The 21,376-nt window shown below is 60.8% G+C and overlaps 1 protein-coding gene across 6 annotated transcripts in view; it reads right to left on the reverse strand.

Annotated features, from left to right (window-relative positions):
* Positions 1-271: 271 nt before the first annotated feature.
* The window catches only part of PRR5 (proline rich 5), a 29,686-nt gene continuing 8,581 nt past the window's right edge, over positions 272-21,376 (reverse strand). Inside the window, exons 2-9 of one of the 6 annotated variants that reach the window (XM_058568165.1) lie at positions 19,325-19,405; positions 15,227-15,364; positions 13,586-13,634; positions 12,082-12,139; positions 7,402-7,493; positions 6,797-6,937; positions 3,117-3,252; positions 272-1,418 (exon numbers count right to left, since the gene is read on the reverse strand). In XM_058568165.1, coding sequence (XP_058424148.1) covers positions 943-1,418; positions 3,117-3,252; positions 6,797-6,937; positions 7,402-7,493; positions 12,082-12,139; positions 13,586-13,634; positions 15,227-15,364; positions 19,325-19,405 — 1,171 coding nt within the window. In that variant the 3' untranslated portion in view covers positions 272-942. Of the gene's footprint in view, positions 1,419-3,116; positions 3,253-6,796; positions 6,938-7,401; positions 7,494-12,081; positions 12,140-13,585; positions 13,635-13,767; positions 15,205-15,226; positions 15,365-19,324; positions 19,406-21,376 lie in introns of those variants that run through there. The other 5 variants (XM_058568168.1, XM_058568166.1, XM_058568167.1 and 2 more) reach the window with 5 other exon arrangements.

Genomic DNA, 21,376 nt, shown 5'->3' on the forward strand with positions numbered 1-21,376 from the left:
CCTACGCAGCCGCTGTCAGGAGGGGAGATGGGGTATAACCTGTCTGGGGGGCCCCACAGCTGCAGGGGCGGCCCGGGCAGGTGTCACCTGTCCCTCCCCCCATGCGCCGCCCCAGTGTGTGGGGTCAGGCAGGTCCTTCCTCCGTTCCTGCCAGGGTCCAGTGTTTCTACTCTTGCAGATGCAAAACTGCCCAGGGTTGGGGGACAAAGGCAGGGGCCAGACCCCCAGCACGGGCAGCGATCTGTACCGAGACCCCACCCCGAGGGTCCCAGCCCCTCCTGACGCTGTCGGGTCTTCCAGCTCTTCCTTCTGGGGTCTCCGGGCCCCTCTGTCAGGAAGAGACAGAGAAACCGGGTAACAGGAACCTGCCCCTCTGAGCGGTCTCTGAGGGCGCGGACCCTGGGGGACGTCCACGGGGCTTGGTGTCGCAGACACGAGCTCGGGAGTGGGGTAGACAAGTTTTATTCCACCCTCTTCCTGCCCACGGCCACCCCAGGCAGAGCGAGGACAGGCTGCTCGGAGGGTCTGGGACAGCCACACACAGGAGGTGACGCTGTGGCCTGAGGTGAGTGGGGAGGGGGACGGCAGGTCTGCTACCGACCCCCGTCGCGCTGGGGGTCACCCTGGCGGCCTGGCCGAGCCCCGGATTCACAGTCTCTGCGGGCGTGGATGCTGGAGGGCCGCGGGTGCAGTGAGTGGCGACGCCCGTTCCACACACACGAGGTTGCCCCGTGGCACCCGGTGACCCGTGAGGCAGGTGAAGCCACCGACGCCGATGCCCCAGGATGGAGCGTGCTGGGGTCGGGGCGGCGACAGTTATTCCGAGGACTGGGGGATGCCCAGGCGGCCATGGCTGACAGGAACTGGACGGGACACAGTAAAAAACTCGTGCACGCACACACCACACAGGCACACACACGGGGTCAGTAAAAACACCCGCCCTCACACGATGCTCTGCCGCCCCCCGGCCCCCTCAAACTCAGAGGCGCCCGAGCCACCGGCCCGGCCAAAGTCAATGAAGATCCCTTCGGAGTCCGAGTCCACGGACTCCAGGATCTGGTCCACCAGGTTCTCAGGGCTGGAGGAGGGCGGGGAGCCGCGGGCCGGGCCCGGGCCGGGCTCAGGGGGCTGGGCTGGGGGGTACAGTCTGCCGGGGCAGGGCCCTGACGGGGGCGCCGGGGAGGGTCTGAAGGCCCCGGTGGGGCCCTGGCCGGGCGTGTCAGCAAAGCCCTGGGGCTCAGGGCAGGACGTCATCTCGGACACCGAGTGCCGGCGGATACCCTGGCCGCCGGCCGCCGCGCCCTCGGCCTCATGCTCCGCCACGGGGTTCAGCAGCGGCGTGTTGTAGCTCTTGGAGCGCACCACTGGGTTCTTAGCCAGGACGTCGCCCGAGCGGGAGCGGCGCAGGAAGTGCTTCTCTGTGGAGAGACAGACGGACAGATGGCGTCAGGCACCGGGGGCCAGGGCAGCTACTCAGCAAACCAGGCACCTGTGGATTCCAAACCCTTCCTTTGGCGAGATGCCAGGCATCTGTGCGCCTCCACTGTGCGGCCAGCTCTGCACCAAGGGGCAGCTACAGGGACAAGCCCGATGGTGTAGACGCTGGCCCAGCCCTACCACTCACACTCTTGCTGCGTGGCCAGGCCGGGTAGGGGAGGAATGTGGGTTCCCACCCCAGCTCTGACACTAGCTCCACCCCTGTGCAACCTCCTCCTTGGTCCCAGCCTCTCAGCCTGGACGGCAGAGGTTGGGGGGGGCTCAAGTCAACAGTCCAGGGTTCAAATGTGCACCTTGCCAGTGACCCGTGCATGTGCCTCAGTTTCCCCAGCTCTTGCAAATCTACAAATGTTAGCACTTTCCCGTGAAGACACACCCCTGCCCTCAGAGCCGGAGTCCTAGTGTGTGGGGGGACGACACACCTCCTGGGTGGGCCCTAGGTTGGGTAGTGGTGAGTCCACAAAGGCAGCAGACGACAAGGGGCCTTCCATGAGAGGTCAGGGCTGGGGTTATTCTGTGTGTGGTGGGCCCTGGAGGGCGGGAGGACTGTGGGGCAGAGGCTGGTGGGGGCAGGTTTAGGCTCCCACTCGGGACCCTGCGGTTCCGCACAGACCACCAGGTGGCAGGGCTGAGCACACTGAGTGGCTCAGGGGCCTTTCCTGGACAGGGAGGCTCCCTCCCAGCCAAGCTGGGTCCTGGTGTCCAGAGTCACTGGGGGCCTGGGCAGCTCAAAGCTCTCTGGCTGCTGGGGCCCCGCCTGAGCTGAGACACACCTGGCAGGCAGGTTTTATACCAGCAGAAAGGTGGGCACTCCCAAGCGGCCCCTCTGTCTGGGATGCTCCTCGGGCACCTCCTCCCAGGCCTGGCTCCTCCCGGCCCCTCAGTGCAGCTGTCACCTCCCAGTCCGGCCTCCACTAAGCTCCCTGCCCTGGGCCTCATGTCACCTGGGTCACCCTGGGGAGTCATCTGGCCATCGTTTACTCATTGGTCAGCCTCCTCTGGTGGACGAGAGCCCACGAGGGTGCCTTTGGATCTGCTGAACCCCCGAGACCAAACACAGGGGCTGGCGCACAGTAGGGACTCAGTTTATGTTGCTGAATGAACCAGCGGGGTGTCTGTTCAAGGAGCAATGTGGCCGGCTTCTGCTGGAAGCCAGGCAGCTCCAGGATGCCCAGCCACAGCCACCCCCTCAACCTCGTCCCTCCCCCGTGATTCCCCAAACAAGCCAGGATTTCTGGGCTCCGGGCCTTTGCACATGCTGTGTCATCTGCCTGGCCGACTCCTGACTTTCAGGACTGAGCACGGCTGCAACCTTCTCCGGAACACAGAGGCCTCTGTGGGGCTCTCGGTGGGTCATCACCTCACCACTTACAGTGTCTGTCTGGTGGGTCCCCCTCAGCCCTTGAAGGAGGGACCCCAGGTGACCCATCTCCATGTGTCCAGGGCCCAGCACACGGCGGGGCCGGTGGATGCTCAGGACAGCTTTGTGGTGACTGACAAGCGAATCCCCAGTGGGATCCCAGCTCTGCTGTCTTCACCGGGAGGCCTGGGCTCCCGGGCAGAGGTGGACGGAGCCAGTGGTCACCCCGCTCCCCGCCCAAGGCCCAGGCGACCCCTACCCAGGATACAGGAGTGCGTGAAGGGGCCCTCGCTGGAGTAGAGGCCGTAGGTTCCCAGGTAGGGCGACACCACCTTCTGGATCAGCGTCTCCAGGCGCAGGTAGTCCTTGGTCACGCCCCGGGACTCATGCACCCCCTGCGAGAGAAGGAGGGAGTCGGGGGGCAGGCGCCCTCGCCCACGCTGTTCCATCCACCAGACAGCCTGTTCCCTGCCTCCCCAGCCCAGCCGGGATTAACTCAAAGGTCACCACAAATGGCCTTCTCCCTCCTCCCCGTTCCCACGGGGTCCTGGCCCCCATGGCAGTGCCACAGCGACCCCCTGTCCCAGCCCTCTCTCGAGTTGGGGCCCATGAGTCACTCCCCTGCTCCAGCACCCCCTGTGCTGCCCTCTGCACACAGCAGCCGTCGGGGTCTGGAGACCATGACGCCCCATGGGAAGGGGCCCCGTGAACAAGCTCTGCTCCTCGGGAGAGACCCCTGCGCGCTGGCTTCCTAGAGGCTCTGGGCCATCCTGCGGGGCCCAGCTCATCACCCGGGGCTCCCCACCCTCTCTTTCACCCCGGGGAGGGCTGCAGGCAGGAGAGGCTGCCCCACGGGGCCAGGCCCAGGGCCACATCCAAGCTGGGCAGTCAAGGCCTATCCATCTGACAGCCACCCGCCCTCTCATCTGCTCCACGCTGCCAGCTCTCATCTGCTTCCTCCCCGCCTCCTCCCCTCGTCCAGGGCTTTGAAGGGATCTCCGCCTCCTCTGGTTTCATTAGAGCCAAAGCCTGAGGAAGGAAGCTGCCCACAGGACAGCCCTGGTTTTGCTGATCCGGGGCCAGCTCCGTGCCCTCAGCACCCCTGGCAGAGCACCAGCACACAGCATGCATTTACTGAGTGCTTGCTGAATGAACCATGTCTAAATGAACAAATGAAAGACAGCACTCCTCTGGGTGCCGCCAGTTGGTTAAGGGACAAGATACGCTCCGGTGGAATGTCAAACGATGGTTCAAGACGTCAAGAGAAACCAGCTATATGCCGTCTACAAGAAACCCATGTAAACGATAAAGACGCATGCAAACGAAAGTGATACGGGGGAGAGAGACACGCCGCGCTCCCCTAACCAGAAGGAAGCAGGATGATTTCAGACAGCACAGACTGCAGACCAAGAAAGTGACCAGGAATAAAGAAGGTCATTAGGGATGCCGAAGAAGTCAGTTCTCCAAGACGACACAACAAGCCTTAACGTGTACGCATCTCACAAGAGTGCCAAACTCCGGGGGGCCAAGCACACAGACCCGCAGGGAGAACAGAGAAATCCCCACTCATGGCTGGGACTTCCACACCCTCTCAGAAATGGATCCAGAGCCAGGAAATCAGTAAGGACGTGGCCGACTTCCGGACTCAACAGCACCATCGATCAACTGGATACAGTCGCCATCTACAGACGACTTCACCCGACAACAGCGGGACACACGTTCTCCAGCCCACAGGGAACATTCGCCAAGACAGACCACGTTTGGGGCCATGAAACACATCTTAGAGTTAAAAGAACAGAAACCACACAGTGTCTGCTCCCAGACCACAATGGAACCAAACTAGGAATCACTAAGAGAAAGATAGCTGGAAAATCCCCAAATACATGGAGATTAAACAACTCACTTCTACATAACACATGGGTCAAAGAAGAAATCTCAAGAGACATTTTCACTTTGAACGAAAGGAAAACGAAAACAGAACTTTTCCCAATTCGTCGGCTGCATCGAAAGCAGTGCTTAGAGGGAAACTGACAGCACTGAGTGGATATATCAGAAAAGAAAAAGATCTAAAATCAAAATCTAAGCTTCCACTTTAGGAAAGCAGAAAAAGAAGAACAAATTAAGTCCAAAATAAGCAGAAGAAAAGAAATAAGAATCAGAATAGAAATCAATGAAATTGAAAACAGGAAATTTATCGAGAAAAATCAACAAAACCAAAAGCTGGTTCTTTGAAAAGATCAGTAAAATCAGTAAGCCTCTAACCAGGCTAAGAAAAAGAGAGACACAAGTGACCAAGATCAGAAATGAAAGGGAGACATCAGTACAGACCCCATGGATCCAGCTGCGTTTGGATGAGGGGGCGGGATTCCACAGGTGCCCCCATAAGTCATCCAGATGGACATGTAGGACCCCACATTCCCCTGGGATTGTCTCGGCCGCCAGCCATAGTGCCCTGGATGAGGACGACACTACCGCTGGGCTGTGCTGGGCATTTGGCAAACTCCATGCTGTTCCTTCCCAGAGCCTGTTTATCTGTGTGTGCTCAGGTGCATGGCCGTTACCTCGGCTTCTGGGACTGTGACAAGGAACTGTGACTCTGTGGTTCGTGAAGCACAGGGCACACCTGAGGCCCTCAACCCACAGTGACCAGCAGCTGTGACCTCAGATCCATCTGGGACTCGAAAAGTGGGGACGGGGTCACTGCGGGGCTGGGACAAGGGCATTTAAAGTTTGGGCCAGGTTGGGGTGGGGCAACAGCCAAGGGTTGTGGTTGGGGGGGCGGTCGCACCCACCAGGGGCAGAACAGGCTGGGGGGCATGAGGCCCAGCCCAGGAAGCCGCAGGAGGCACAGCCACCACCAGGGGGCAGCACTGCCCCAGCCTGGCCACCCACTGGGGTGGCCTCCATGGGATCAGGGGCGACCTTCTCCTTCATGGCTCTGAACCCCAGCCCCGTTGCTGCCTGCTCCTGGGCACCTCAGCTTCACACCCCACTTCTCCTCATTATCCTCGCACAGGCCGAGAGACGCAACATCCCTCAAGGCCCCCAGCTTCAACCCAGCCAGGTCCGACCTAAAATCCCTCGAAATCCCAGGGGCAGGCTGGGCGTCCCGCTTGGATGACCACCAGCTTCCACCCAGTGCAGCCCCTCGACCCTTCAAACCCCCACGTCCATCAGCCCCTTCACCGGGATGTCGTGGGCCCAGGACCCGCCTCACAGGCCCTAATTCAGGATTTTGTGAGGGGGTACTCAGAAAAACAGCCAGGCCTTCGGAGACCATCCGACTGGGGTGGGGCCAGGCCTCTGGCCTTGTCAGGTCGGGCCAGCGAGGACGCTATCTCCCCGCCTGTAAAACAGCTGCTGATGGTGCCCACCCTCGTCCTGGGACAGTAAGATGAGTCGGCACACTGTAGGGTGCTGTGCCCATCGCAGTGCTCATGACGCAGCTGTTTGCAGAAAGGCCCAGTTTGCAGTGGGGGCTGCCGGTGGCCCATCAGATCCCGTCTTGGGCAGGCCACTCACTCCCAGCTGCCGGGAGTGGGGCCACCAACTGTGGGCAGCCGTCCCCTCCCAGAGCTGTCCTCGTGGATGACAGCCAGCCACACCAGAAGCGCCTGGAACCAGTGTGGGGCGTGGGGGGAGGCGGCCCCAGCCCCAGTGACTGAGGAGGGGTGTGGAAGCCCAGCCCCCCACCCACGAGGGACAACTCAGGTCCCGTTCACACTCCTGGGCTCCCTGCGGACCAGGCTGAGGCCAGCCTCCTCCAGAGCCCACACCTTGGTCTGACCCCTGTGCCCCTCTGTTTACCCTCACCCCTAGAGGTTTTTCCCGAGAGTCCCCACTGACAAGTCACGTGGACCCAAACCCTCGTCTCAGGCTCTGCCTCTGGGGAGCTCGGCCTTGCGCCCCCGGGTGCCCCTGACACGGGGCCCCACCCACCTGCAGCACCAGCAGCATCTGTACGATAGCGGGGGGCACGCGGGCGTGGCTGCGGGCCAGCGCGTCCTCCAGCTTCACGCTGAGGGTGATGGTGTTCCGGAAGTGCAGCAGGGCCAGCTGGCGCACCGAGGGCTCCTTGCCCTGCAGACACAGGACACCGCGCCCACCCCTGCTGTCACGTGAGATGCTCGCTCCCCCCGAGTCCCCAGTCCTGGGGCCAGACACCGGAGAAAGGACCCACTGACCCTCAGGCCCCCGTCCACCCGGCTGTCCTCCCCAGATGACCCTTGTCCTGAGGAGACAGGGCCCCTATCGGCTTCCTCAGGCAAGGAAAGGGATACTGTCACACACAGCCCCTACTACGCACCGGGCATGGCCTACTGTGTGCTGCTCAGGGCTTTACAGGGCCCTTAGGAGGGAGCTGTCCTTACTCCCGCCTTGCGGGTGAGAAACGGGTTCTGAGAGGTCCAGGGACGGGCCCTGGCGCAGACAGCCCACGTGTGGGGGCGAGGGCAGAAGGGGGCCCCCAGGCTGAGCAGCCCGGGGCGAGGCTAGCGTGGGCTGTCACCGTGGCCCGGGCTCCCACCGCCACGGGGGCCACTCGCCTGCACCGGGTAGAAGATGGCCTGCAGGGTGGGCAGTACATCGCTGAAGAAGAAGTCCCACGTCTCCGCCAGCGAGTCCAGCAGCTTCTGTCCTGCGGGCACAGGGGCGTCATGCCTGGCCCAAACGGGCTCCGGCAGGCACGTCACGCCCTCCCGGGTCGGGAGTCGTCTCTCCCGTCAACAGGAGGACGTGGGAGCCGAGGGCTGGGCTCCGGGCCCCAGAGGAGCCCCCTTCCCACCCCCCAGGTCGACAGCACAGACCGCTTAGCAGCTCTGTGGCCTGTGCCTCAGCGTCCCCGTGTGTAAAATGGGCCAGTGATGGGGCTGACCTCCCAGAGCTGAGGGGATGAAATGAGCCCATCAGGCCTGGGGCAGAGAAGTGCCGGTGGTGCCAGCCGTTAGTGCCTGTTCCCCCAGCGGGCGCCCAGCTCACATCCCTGTCTCATCCGATTCACCCAACGACCCCAAAGCACTTGAGGAATCCATCCACCTGTCCTTCCCTCCCATCTGTCCATCTGTCCATTTACACAGCACCTACACTGTGCCAGGCCTCACGCTGGGGACCCAGCCAAGTCCCAGACCCATCACGAGACAGGGAAGCAGGACACTGAACAGCAATTATGAGGACAATGGCGATGGGTGACCTCACTGGGCAGATGAGACCGAGCCTCCAAGAGGTTCAGGTCTCTCCCTCGAGGGCCAAGGTCTCCCGGACCCCAGGCTGCATGACGTGGGATCTGGGGACGCAGCGAGACCACATCCAACAGCAGTAACATGTCTTAGGTATGAGAGAGGAAGAGAGGGGTGGAGAGGATCAGGCTGGGAAGGCTTCCTGGAGGAGGTGCTACCCAAGTTGATTTAGGAGCAGGGGTTTGCCAGGTTGACCAACACCCTTGGTGTGCGAACCATGAAAGCAGATGTGTGGAGAGCAGGCATTTCTGCCAGCCCTGGGGAAAGAGCTGTGCCATTCTCAGGGTGGACAGCCCCTGGGGGACGGAGACAGCTGAGGTGCCCCAAGCCGGCTCTGGGGTCCCCCAGGACATGCAAAGTGCTGAACCCTCAGCCCTTCTGCCTGGAATGACAGGAAGCTGGGGTGACGGGCGGCAGAGTCTGGGACAAGCAGGCCCTGGTATGGGTCACCGAGGCCTCTGCTGCTTGGTGGGATCCCCCTTTAAGCCAGACTAGCAATTGGTCGGAGGAAAATGGGGTGTGGCGGGTGTCTCCGGGCGAGGAGGGGAAGTGCCACACGCCGGCCAGCCTCCCTGACTGTGCTGCTCCTGCCAGATGGCCTCCAGGTCTCCACGGCAACAGGGAGGCCGGACAGAGACCTTCGCCTCTCTTCTCCTCACTTCTCCCGGGGGCCCCACAGAGCCCCCCGGTCCGTGTGGGCGCTGGGGCTCTGAGAGGGGAGCCCGGCCAGCCCAGCCGGTGGGGAGGAGGGTCCGGCCTCTGTGCGCGGCCCGTCTGCTGGCACTGCGGCTCCCTGCCCAGCAGCCAGCTCCCCATCCTCCTGGGGGGGCCCACCTGGCTCCGGGGAGCCCAGGCTGGGCGGGTCCTCGCCGCGCCGGGAGCTCTGTCTGTACAGAGAGGTCCCTTCAGGTCCCCCGGTCCTGGCAGGAAGAAAGGCAGCTCAGTTCCCTGGGCCGGCGTGGGGTGGCTCTGGGCCCAGGCCAGGCCGGCGGCCGCGGAGCACAGGCCCTTCTCCAGCCCACAGGGCGGAAACGCTGTGGAAAGCAGATGTTGTCCAACACGGAGGCCAGGCCGGCCAGAGCCGCAGGCTGACCGAGAGGCCGGGAGGCTTGGCCATGCCCACGGCCGGGTTCTCTGCTGGGGACTGTGGTCTGGGGGTGGCAGGGTTGTCAGGGGTTGGAGTCCAGCGGCATGGCGTTAAAGCCCTGCTCTGCGTTGCTGTGGGACTCCAGGGGTCAGCGTGGTCCTCTTCAGAATGGACGCAACAGATGCCCCCCACGCACAGGGCTGGAAGCCGCCACAGGACAAGTGCTCAGGGCCAGCTGTCGACGTGATGACCGGTGGGCCACGTGGGCAGTGTCTGTGCTGAGGCTCAGCAGGACCCAGGCGGCGGCAGTGGCCCTGAGCTGGGTCTCTCCCGGGGCTGGGTCAGTCTGTCTGTCTTCCTTTATCCAGTCCGAGTGCTAAGGGCCGACGGTGCAGTCCCTGGAGACCGCAATGAGCCAGGCCAACGGTGACTCAGGTCTCAGCCCATCGCGAGGAGACCCCGGGGACAGTGATGACCACAGGGCCTGGCTGCAGACAGAGCTCACTCCGGCCAGCCATGGCGACAAGACCACCAGACCACGACCTGGGATGCTGTCCCAGGGCCTCCACCTCAAGGCTGGCCCCCAGGCTTTCCATTTCCAGGATCGCTCTGCTCTGGAGCTGACATCCAAGGCCTCACTGGAGGCTGGAGAGAGGGGCAGGTGGCGAGGGCCTGGGGCTGCCCCACGTGGGGCCACCACCCCCTCCAACAGAGGCACGGTGAGGCCATAGCCAACCACAGACAGCAGACTCCCAAACCCGGGTGGGGGATGGAGGGGGAGGCCCTCGAGGCTGCCTCAAAGGTGCGGCATCAGCTCCTGTTCCCACTGCATGGGCTGAAGGGAACCAGACGCCCTCCTGAACGGACCACATTTTGACATCCTACTCCAGGGCCACCGCCTCCATGCAGCCCTCCCTGACTGCCAAGGTGGAACTAACCTGGGCTTCCCTTCACCCTGACACCGGACTGTCTCCATCTGGTCCATGATGGCGTCCCCAGCCGCGCAGGGCCTGGCTCTCCTCCATCTCTAGATCCCCAGAGGCCACCCGGGGCCTGACACGTACTGAGCACGTGGATGGAGCCCGTCCAAGCCCACCGTGCTAACTGGGGACACTGAGGACACAGGGAAATGACGTGTCTGTGGCCAGATGGGAATGGGAGGCCGGGCCCTCTGGCCCCCAGCCTGGGGCTCTGTGCCTGTCCGAGGCCTGGGGAGGCTGGACGGGGCTGGCACACCCCACTGGGTAGCCTGGTGGACATGGCCGCTGCAGGCAGGACCCCACCAAACTGCACAAAGCTCCCTTCTCCAAGGATCCAGGCTCCCCCGGGCCGAGCTGGTAGGAGGCACAGACGCTGCGGGAATGCACCGAGTCAGGAGAGGGTGTGGGAGGCCGTCTCCGCCAGGTGCCAAATCCTCACCACCCCATCTCAGTGGCTTAGGGACTGCCTCCTCCAGGGAGCCCACCCAGACCCCGGTGGCCTGTGCTTCCCGGTGCTAAAGGAACAGGGGACACGCAACTCAGAGTGCCCCCAGAGCACACCAGGCCACCAGGCCTCAGTCTGCTCCTCCGTGAAACGGGCCAACATCCCCTCTTTCTAGAATCAGAGTAAGGACCCGAGAAGGGATCTGGAGCAGCAAGAGAAGAGCACTGGCTCAAGGAGCCAGGCTGCCACATAGCAGCCACGTGGCCTGGGCAAGTTACTGAACCGCTCTGTGCCTCGGTTTCCCCATATGTTCAGTGGCTACAACAATGGCACCTAGCTTACAGGGCTGTCGGAGAAGCCAAGGAGTTAGCAGATGGAAAACACTCAGGACACAGTCTAGCACAGAGCGAGCAGGTGCCTGAGGCCCGGCACACAGCAGGCGCTCAACAAATGCTCCTGGAACCCGACCCTGCGCAGGGCCTGAACCCACAGCGGGTCCTTAGCAAGGGCATACTGGTGTGAGCTGGGTCCTCCTATAACCCGACCTCCCCCAGGCCAACTCACTCCCGCAGGAGGCGCATGCCTCCGTCGTCGCCCCACGGCCCGCAGACACTGGGAGCCCAAGGGAGCTGGGACCCGGCTGTCCCGCGAGACTCAGGGCCCAGGGGAGGCAGACGGCCGTTGGTCAGAACTCTCCCCTGAGCTGCTGAGGCCTGAACCAGGCAGAGGCCAGCGGCAACTCATGGGCATCTGGAAGGGCAAAGGCGTGCGCTCTGAGTCAGACTGGCCTGGGTTCAAATCCCACCTCCACCCCTTACTTGCAGCACAGCCACGGACAAAGAGCCTGCCATCACTGCGCTGTCCCCCAGCCGTGAAATGGGAACAATGACCTGAAGGCCTCACAGGGTGACTGTGAGCGTTAAAAGAGAAAACTCGCCCAAGATGCCCAGTGCCAAGGTTTGCCCCGAGCCCTGTGGGGCAGCTGCTCCCACGCAGGTGGCGGCTCCCTGCTCCAGCCTCTTCCCTCCGGAGAAGCGGGGCAGCCTCTGCCCTAAACCAGTCCTCTGGTCCTCAGAGATCCTGGCGGGGTTCCCCCAGGTCCCTGGGACGGGGTTCACTGGGGCCAGAAGGCCCCAGGGGTGACGAGGTGGAGCAGGGCCGTCTCCCCGACGTCTCGGCCCTCCTGGGCTCAGGTAGACGGGAGGGCAGATCCCTCCCCAACAAGGTCCCCTCCTGGGTCAGATCTCAGCCCTGCTGCCCCTTAGCGTCACTTGTGCCGCTTCCCAGCCGCCAACCAGGAGGGCCACACCGCCCATCCAGAGCCCCGGGGGCCCAGGCCAGGCTGGCAGTGCCATGGTTCCAGCAGGCACACCTGCAGAGCCCCCGCCCTGCGGCCCCAGCTGCGAGGCCCAGCAGCAGCAGCGCCAGCGGGCAGTGGGGCCCGGCACACGGCCCCAGCCACGGGGCTGCAGACTCACCCTCGTAGAAGCGGATCTTGTCCCGCAGGATCACCATGCCTTTCGTCAGCAGCTGGTTCTGAAAGATACACACGAGATGCTGTCACTGCCCCGTGGGTGCCCCGGGACCTGGGGGGCAGGGCCTCCAAGAGCCCACCAACAAGCCGCTGAGGCCCAGAGGGGAAGGGACTCGCCGATGTCCCACAGCCCACTGTGGCACAGCCCGAACCTCGGCTCGCCTGGGAGGACACTGACAAGTGACCCCCCCAGGGCCTGTCACCAGACAGGAGGGGCTGCAGGGACACCCGAGAGACAGACCCAGCCTGGAGCCTCCTGCCCCAGGCTGAGCCAGGCAGGCAGCACCCCACAAGAAGGAAGGACTTGCAACAAGAGGGGCCTAACGACTGAAGGCCTGGCTAAGAACAGCCACCATCAATGCGGGGCTCAACCCACAGACCACGTGACGCTGCCCCGGGCATCTCGGCTGAGAAGGACACCATGCTCAGCTCCACCCACAACAGACAGGAGGTGAAAACAACCCAGTGTCCACTGATGGACGGATGGACAAACAAAATGGGGTGCATCCATACAGTGGAACACTACTCAGCTGTAAAAGAGAACGCAATACTGACACGTGCTACAACACAAATGAATCTCAAAAGCACTGCTTAGAGAAAGAAGCCAGACACAAAAGGCCACACACTGTGTGATTCTGTTGATATGAAACGTCCAGAACAGGCAAATGCAGAGACAGAAACTAGATCAGGGGTTGCCAGGGGCTGGAGGAAAGGGGAAAGGGGACTCATTGTTTATAGATGTGGGGTTTCTTTTTGCAGAGATGAAAAGGCTCTGGAATTAGATTGGGGGTGATGGCCACACAACTCTCTGACTACACTAAAACCCACTGAATTGTACACTTTCAATGGGCTCACAGTACGGTATGTGAATTGCACTTCAATAAAGCTGTTAAATTAAAAAAACAACCCTAAACCGACGTGACATGCCCTGGCAGGGCGGGTCCCTTGCTCTGAGCCTGCACGAGGAAGTCCCTACACACCCCGGGTGTCGCTGTCGCCCTTCCTGGCTGTGTGACCTCGGCAGGTCCTCTCACGTCCCCAAGCCCTAGCTTCCCGTGTGTTCACCAACTTTGCAGGCCTGTTGGCTGGACGGGATACGCCGAACGGAAGGTGCCGCAGGGCCTGGGACAGAGGGGCCTCGGGGATGCTGACATCGTCACCATGCAGCTCCAGGCCCTCAGGTGACCCTACACTGACGTTCCAGGAGATGGACAACTAATAAGGCTAACACTGAGGCCCGCCACATGCCAGCACAGCGCCAAGACTCCACCTGCAACCTGTCATTTAACCTTCACAACAACCCACCTCGGCTAGATGGGGAAACTGAGTCACGGTGTGGGGGAGTCCTTGGGACCTGGGGCTCCACACACCCACCAAGAGGAGGTGACCCCGTCCTTCCTGGCCACCCGGGAGCAATTCCAGCCCAGCTGAACAGTGCAGACACCCACCTGCAGGTACTCCGTGAAGAAGGACCCCAGCTCCGTCTTCAGCAGTTGCCTGCGGGCAGGAGGGAGACGAGAGGGCGAGAGGGCGTGAGTCAGAGACCGCATGGGGCCGGCGAGGGGGCCCGGGGGCCGTGCAGGGGGAGACCAACGCGCTCTGCCCAGCGTGAGGGGTGGGCACATCCCACCTGTCCAGCACTGCAGGGGGCTGGGCTGGCTGTGCGCTCCCGTGGTCCAGGCTGTGGCTCATCACCCCTTCACACAAGCAGCAGCTGGAGAGGCCCCAGAGGGTCACAGCGTGTCACACGTCCTCAGGGAGACACCTGGTGGGGCTGTGCCTCCACCTGCCCAGCTCCCAGAGCCGACAGCACGCCCACGGCCGGCTTTCCCTGCCCTTCTCTCCCTGCACGGCCTTTCCACGCGTTTCCCCCTTCACTCTAAGCTCATTCGGTCTTCACCAACCCAGCAGCAGGCGCTGATGGCGGGTCCCTTTCACAGGTGAGGCAAGAAAGGCTCAGAGAGGTCAAGTGCCTTGTCAAAGGCCACACAGCACACACCAAGTTAGGATCTGAAGCTTGTCCTTTGCACTCACGGTGACAATTCCTTGCACTGCACATCCGGGGCCGAGAGAATAGTGAGCGTCACATTACAGACCAACCACAGCCTGAAAACACTCGGCATTGTCAATGTTAGGCCCAACCCTCAACCTCGCCAACAGTCTATGTTCTGAACCAAATATATCAAAAACCTCAATCAGAAACTGATCCTGGATTACAGGCAGTCCTCACTTTGCATGGTTCTGATTTTTTATGAATTTCAGTTAGCACAATTTAGTTAAATTACACCAATCCCCTAACAACACAGCTCAAATTTCAGTTACCAGGTATAAGAACTGTGAGCAGCTCCCTAAAGTACGTCTCTGCCCTCTCTCCAGTCCACAAATCACCGCACAGATAACAGACGTGCGTCAGCATCAGTGACCAATCCCGTCACGCCTTTCAAAGTCGGTCTGTGATTGGTCCCTGCACCTGTCATTCATCACGCACAGGCAGCAAAGTGCGGTCCTGTTGCCTCCTTGTCCCCCAGTGATAAGTGACATTTTATAGAAACGGATGAGCAGTAAGAGGGACAGGCCAACAGAGTGCAGCAAACAAATGAGAAGTGGTAATGCCGACCAGGCCAACACCCTTCAAACCACTCGTGCTTTCACAAAGAAATGAAACACTTCTCCGTGTTTCTGATGTTTTAAACACAGTGCACTAGATAAGTACTCACTTTACTATCTTCCTCATTTCCCCAAACGTTTACAACCAACAGTGACAGAGCTTTTAATATTTTGCCAAAGTTTTTCAAGATCAGGGAACAATCGTCGTTTTCCCCGTTGATTAATAACTTTGCACAGTTTCGACCCGCAGTCACTTTAGGTGGCCCTGCGATGCCCTGCTGAGAGAACGGGCTGTATTTTTCAAAAGCAACACAGCGCAGAAACAGCCCGGAACAGGGCTTGCTTTCTGCAGGCTGCCCCCCGGCTTCCCGCCGGCCGTGCCCGGGAGTCACAGGGTGACAGTCACCCGCTCCTGCCTCCATTGCCTCTCTCAACCTTGGAGCTGCCCGCGCACAGGTGTTTGGTGGGGGCACTGAACTCACCTCCCCCACACCCAGTAAGCGGCATGCTGGTCCTCAAAGGCCTTTTTGGGGTGGCTGCACTTTTTCCTCCTGGTGGAGCTGTACACTGGACCCCAGTTCAGGCCTGGCTGCCCCCACCAGCTCCATGGGGACAGGGACCTGGGAGCTAAGTGAAGCAGAGGTCAGGTGGCCTGTGCAGGGTGACCAGCACCCCAGCTGCTGCAACGGGGGTGGCTCCGTGTCCTGACCATCCGGTCATCCCTGGAGCTTGGGGCTTCAGGCAGGACCTGCAGGTGCACAGGAGATGGGGTGCGGGCACTGAATAGCTCTCAGAGGCCACAGCCAAGCTGGGCCAGTCACAGACCTCAGGTGGTCCTGGTGTCCCTGTTCTATGGAAGAAGAGACCAAGGTTCAGAGTAACAGCAGCTGTCTGGAGGCAGCCCTGGAGCCCTGCCCTGCGCCCCTGGCCGGCAGCTCCTCTTAGCACAGGACCAATGTCACGTCACAGCCCAATGCCGTCCCTGCACAACTATGAAATTAACAGAGGCATTCACCAGGCTGAGCCCCGCCTGCGACAGCAGTGGGGGCGAAGTGCTGACCAGTGTGAAGCCAGCGACCCTTTGCAGTCAGCCCGCACCCAAGCCGTCCTCCTTTCTCTCCCACCGTCCCGTGGGTCCAGCCATCTGGGCCTCCAAGGACCAAGCCGTGGGTGACCTCGAGCTCCTGGGGGGATCCCCACGTCCAGGCTCAGAGTCTGTCTCAAGATTAATGCCTGCACAACACGGGGAGCCACTCTGGGCAAGGCCAGAGAGCAGGGGCAAGGAGGGAGGGTCTTCCCAGAGGCCCAAGGCTGGGCCTGGGTAAGTCCTCGCAGGAGGCTGGGGGCCAGAGGGCAAGCCCAACGCGGCTGGCACGCCGTGAGACGCCGAGCAACACCCCTCCTGTGTCTGAGCGCCGGCACCCCCATCCGTGGCCTGAGACGCCAGAAGGTAGAGCAGAGCAGGGGGGCCTGGGAGGTCAACTGGGATCATGGCTGACGCCCAGCATATGCAGCAGCTGCTCTGTAACGCCCTCCTTGCCCCCTCCCCTGCCCACAGTTAGTGAGCATCTGTGTGAGGGAGGGAGGGAGGGAGGTCTCCTTCAGGGCCGAGCAGACCCCTCAGCTCACCAGGGCTGGAAAACCCGAGTGGTTCTGACGGAGCCCGTCTGGGGCGGCTCCGCCCCACTGCAGGCTGCCCCGGGGGCTCCCCGCTCCTCCTGACAGCTCCTCTCAGTCACACTCACTGAGCCCCTGGGCAGGGGTGAGGGGCTCGGCTGGCTGGGATAGGTTCTCCATCTGCAAAAACTATATGCAAAGTGTGTCCGTTCCCGCCCCTTAGAAGACAAGTGGTCAAAGGCAGGGATGAAGAGAGGGCTGGGTGCAGAGACCAGACTCCATCCAAAGGAAACTCTGCGCTTCCAAGGACACAATGGAGACCGTGAAAAGACAACTCACGGGATGGGAGAAAAGATGAGCAAATCACTGTCTGGTAAGGGTCTAGATTCAGGATACATAAACTCGTTACAACTCAACAGTCAAGACAAATAACCCAATTAAAAAACGGGCAAAGGACATAAGAGACATTCTCCAAAGAAGATACACGAACGGCCAGTAAGCACGTGAAAAGATGCTCACGGCCGTTAGTCGTCAGGGAAGGGCAAATCAAAACCACAAGACGGCACTTCACACCCACTAGTGCTGCTAGAATAAAGCAACCGGAAAACAACAAGGGTGGGTGAGAAGGTGGGGACCTTGCCAGTGGGACGTCAAAGGTGCAGCCGCTGTGGAAAACAGCTGGGTGCATCCCCATAAGTTAAACGTACGGGCTGGCCCGGTGGCATAGTGGTAAAGTTCACGCTCCGCTTCGGGAGCCTGGGGTTCACAGGTTCACATCCCAGGCACGGACCTACGCACCGGCTCATCAAGCCATGCTGTGGTGGCATCCCATATAAAGTAGAGGAAGGTGGGCATGATATCAGCCCAGGGCCAGTCTTCCTCAGCAAAAAGAGGAGGATTTGCAACAGATGTTAGCTCAGGGCTGATCTTCCTCACCAAAAAAAAAAAAAAAAAAAAAAAAAAGTTAAACAGAGAGGTGCTGTATGACCCAGCAAGTCCACCCCCAGGTACGCACCCAAGAGATGAAAATGCTCGTCCACACGAAACCCCGCACACAGATGCCCACAATAGCACACTTCACAACAGACATAAGGTGGAAACAACGCAAATGTCCATCAACAGATGAGTGGATAAAGAGAACGGCGTGTTCTCCATATAATGGAATATTATTTGGCCATAAAAAGGACGGAAGTTCTGACGCCTGCCCCCACACGGATGAACCTCAAGTACAGATGACTCTCCTCAGTGAGGGGAGCCAGACACAAAAGGCCACACACACGTTGCGTGGTTCCATTCACACAAAATCTCCAGAGTGGGCGAATCCAGAGAGATGGAAAGCTGACCGTTATCTGCCAGAGGTGGGCAGTGGGGGACATGGGGAGTGACTGCTAAGGGGTACAGGCCTTTGGGGGGTGATGAAATGTTTTGGAGTTACATAGTGGTGATGGCTGTACAACCTTGTGAATACACTAAAAACCAATGAACTGTACATTTTAAAAGGGTGAATTATATCTCAAAGAAAAAAAATAAAATGGGGGAAAAAAAGAACGATGGCCAGAAGTCATCAGCCCCGGCCTGACTCACGCCTGGGCACAGCCAGCGACCCCTCCCCTTAATCTCACTCATCAGCCTCGAGAACTGAGGGAAACACTTGGATAACGGTGCCATCAATGGCTCGTCACAAGGCTCCCTCGTGGGATCAAAGCCCCTTAAGGACCAGTTATGGATTTAATGCATAATTCAATTCACTTAATTTAATGTGGCACATGATGCAGAAGAGCTGGGCTGGTGGGCTGTCCTGAAGGACCCACAGGCCCCGAGTCCCAGCTCCACTAACTAGCTCTGTGATCGCGAGCAACCCACGACCTCTCTGTGCCTCAGTTTCCGCATCTGTAAAATGGAGACAATAAGGTGTCCACTCCTCGGGCCTGCGGCAAAGTTTAAGGCATGGAAAGCTCGTGGTTCAAGGCTGCCACCCAGAAAACCCTCAACAGAAAGGCCTTGTTGTTATTACTTAACGATTCACAGCATTTAATCTTAAACTGGCTAAAAAGAAGTTGTCCCCAGATGACGTAACTGGCCAAGAGCTCCATGTCTCACGTCACCTGGACCTCTACCAAAACAGGACCCCTGGCAGCTCGCGCTCCCTGGGCCTGGAGAGGCAACAAGCCCCTGCTGTGTGACTTCAGCCAGCCCCTTTCCCTCCTGGGCCTCAGTTTATCCGTCTGTAAGGGCCCTGTCAGCTCCGCCATACTAGAGTTGGGGTGGGGGTGCCACGTATGAAAATGCGATCCCCTCCCAATTACCCTTTTATTCCTGTCCTGAGCTGACGAGAAGGTTTGCTGCCTATTTCCCAAGACACTCTTTCCACCCAGGGACAGGGCAGCACAGGTCAGGGCAGGAAGGAAACAGCACAGAGGTGGGAAAGGCCTCCTGGTACAGCTGTGCAACCCTGGGCAAGTCTCTTGACCTCTCTGAGCTGCAGCCTCCTCCACTACGACTCAGGACTAACGCAGCTGGCCTTGCAGATCCTCTCGAAGCCGGTCCGTCCCAGGCTCCTTCACCAGTGCTCACTTCTCGGCTAGCTCAGGAAATGAGGGGCGTTCGCTGGGCTGCGATTGCTTTTCCGGAATGACACTCCCGTCATTAGGCAGGTGGGTCCTTCCTTTTTAACTGAGTAAATATCCTTCACGATACTTGACACCAGCGGGGACTCAGGCGTTATCTTGAGCCCCCGCCAAGTCCCACCCTGTTTCCCCTGAAAAGAAGTCCCCCGGGGGCCGGGGGCAGGCCCAGCAGGCCTGAAAGCCACATAACCAGGGCCTGCGGTCCAGGCCCACACGGTGGCCTGGTGGTCACTGTCTGTCATAGCTTTGAGGGTGGACCCCCAGGGCCCGCCCTCGCCCCTGGCACAGCCCTCCCGCCACTCACAGACCCAGGCCTGGGACGCGACGGCCACTCACCGGACGCCTTCGTTGAGGGTGAAAAGCTCCTGGTCGGGCAGCCCCTTGCGCTGGAAGACGGCGATCACCCCGTTGTGGATGCTGTGGGGGGAGTGGAGGAGGGGGTGAGTGCTGCCATCCTGAGGCCCCAGGCCCCCTCCCCAACACAGCCCTCCTGCTCTGCTCGAGGAACAGGGCGCCGTCCCCTCTCTTAGAAGCAGGCCCTGGCGCTCTGGGATCGGCCATCCCTGTGCGACCTTGTCCACACCAGAGCCTCGGTTCTCATCTCGACCCCAAGATCCTGCATCCCCGGCCTCCCTGGAGCCCCAGGCCTGAGTCACCAGGCACCTCCCGGTCACCATCACCTCTCCAGGATGTCCTGTGTGCCCTGCATACCCTCTGCCACCAAACCTCGACGTGTCACTTTCCCTGCAAATGCTGCTTCCCTTCCTGTGTTCTTGAACTCTCCACACCCAGGCCAGAAACCAGGGGGCACCCTCTGATCACCTCTCCCACCCCCAAACATATCCAAGTCCAGTTGGCTGTCTCACCCTGCGCTTCAAGGTGCTGTGAGCTGGCCCCTCTGACCCTTGACCTCCCTGAACACTGCACACCTCAGTTACCGGCACCCACCCCACTGGGGTAAGCTGCCTGTGGGCCTTTGCACGTGGCCTTTGTCCTGCCTGGTCCTCCCTCACTTCCATCTACTTCCTTCAGATCACAGGCAGTCCTCAGCTTTCACAGCACTCGTCAGTGTGTAACCACATGTTTATGACCCATCTGTCTGGTTAACTTGTTTCCACCATTATCTAGAAACCGCCAGCGCACAGGCCCCTGTACTGTTTGTGACTCCACGCTCAGCGCCCGGCTCAAAGGAGAGGCTTGATGAGTATCTGGCGAAAACTCACCCTTGACGCGCACTTGTCCTCCAAATCCAGTGGATCCTGCAGTCCGACCCACTGCTACCTCCTAGGTCCCTGCTGCACCCTCCTCCCCCTTCCCGCCCAGGGCCCCTCCTGGCTGACAGGACTTCTGATCTCACCCGCCCGCCTGCCTGCTGCATCCACCCTCCACTGTGACCCAGTCACTTCCCTGCCCAGGGCCGTGCGAGGCCTCCACTGCCCCGCAGATACAGCCCAAGGCCTGGACGTGGCATTTGAGGCTCGTCTGGAACGGCCCCTCCCTGCATTCCAGGACGTCCTACGTTCTGATCCCAGAGTCCTGGACACGCCGGGGGGCGCCACACCTCTGGGCCTTTGTACCCACTGCCCCTCCTGTGTGGAGGGCCCCCCTCCTCCCTGTTTACTAGACAAGCAGGTATTCATACCGAAGCCTCAGCTCAGAGGTCACTGCCTCCAAGAAGCCCTCCTGACCCCCTCCCTTCCCCATGCAGACTCATGTCCTGGCACTTTGCTGATTCACTTTCCTGTTAGTACCCCCCACCCAAGGGTGAGAACCAGGTCTGGATGGCGGCACCTCCCTCCACCCAGGACCCGGTCGCTGCTCTAAAGCTCACCACCATGGACCGGCTGCCATGATTCTCGGTGTGGAGGGGACAGGTGGACACACGCTGCTGTTCACACCACAGAGCAGGGAGCAGCCACCGAGCCCCTGGTGTCCTTGTCTGCCTTCATCCAGCTCCACCCTCCCCAGCAACGCGGCCTGGCCGCCCACTCTGCAGGTGGGCAGACTGAGGCTCACAGTGGCCAAGTCCCCTGCGGGAGGCCACAGGCCTTGCCCAACAGCTGCCCCCTCTCCCTGTGAGGCCTCCCCACATGGCGCCAGGTCCAGGCAGGGCTGGGTCAGGGCCCCACACCCCAGGCGCTGAAGGAGGCTCTGAGCAGTGCAGGGGCATGTGCAGGTTCCTGGGCCCGGCCTGGTCAGAGGCTGAGTCAGCCCCGCTCAGGACTTATCACTGGCTTCTCCGCAGGCCCTGGCCGTGACCACGCTGGACACTCGTCACCTGACCTGGGGTGCGCGGCCACTCCGGGGCCTGGTGTGTCCAGGCACAAGCGTCCTCTGCCTTCTGTTTCCGGCCTGGGAAGTGGGGGTCATGGGTGTGCCCACCCAGGG

Source organism: Diceros bicornis, chromosome 25, assembly GCF_020826845.1.
Source record: "Diceros bicornis minor isolate mBicDic1 chromosome 25, mDicBic1.mat.cur, whole genome shotgun sequence".
NCBI lineage: Eukaryota > Metazoa > Chordata > Mammalia > Perissodactyla > Rhinocerotidae > Diceros > Diceros bicornis.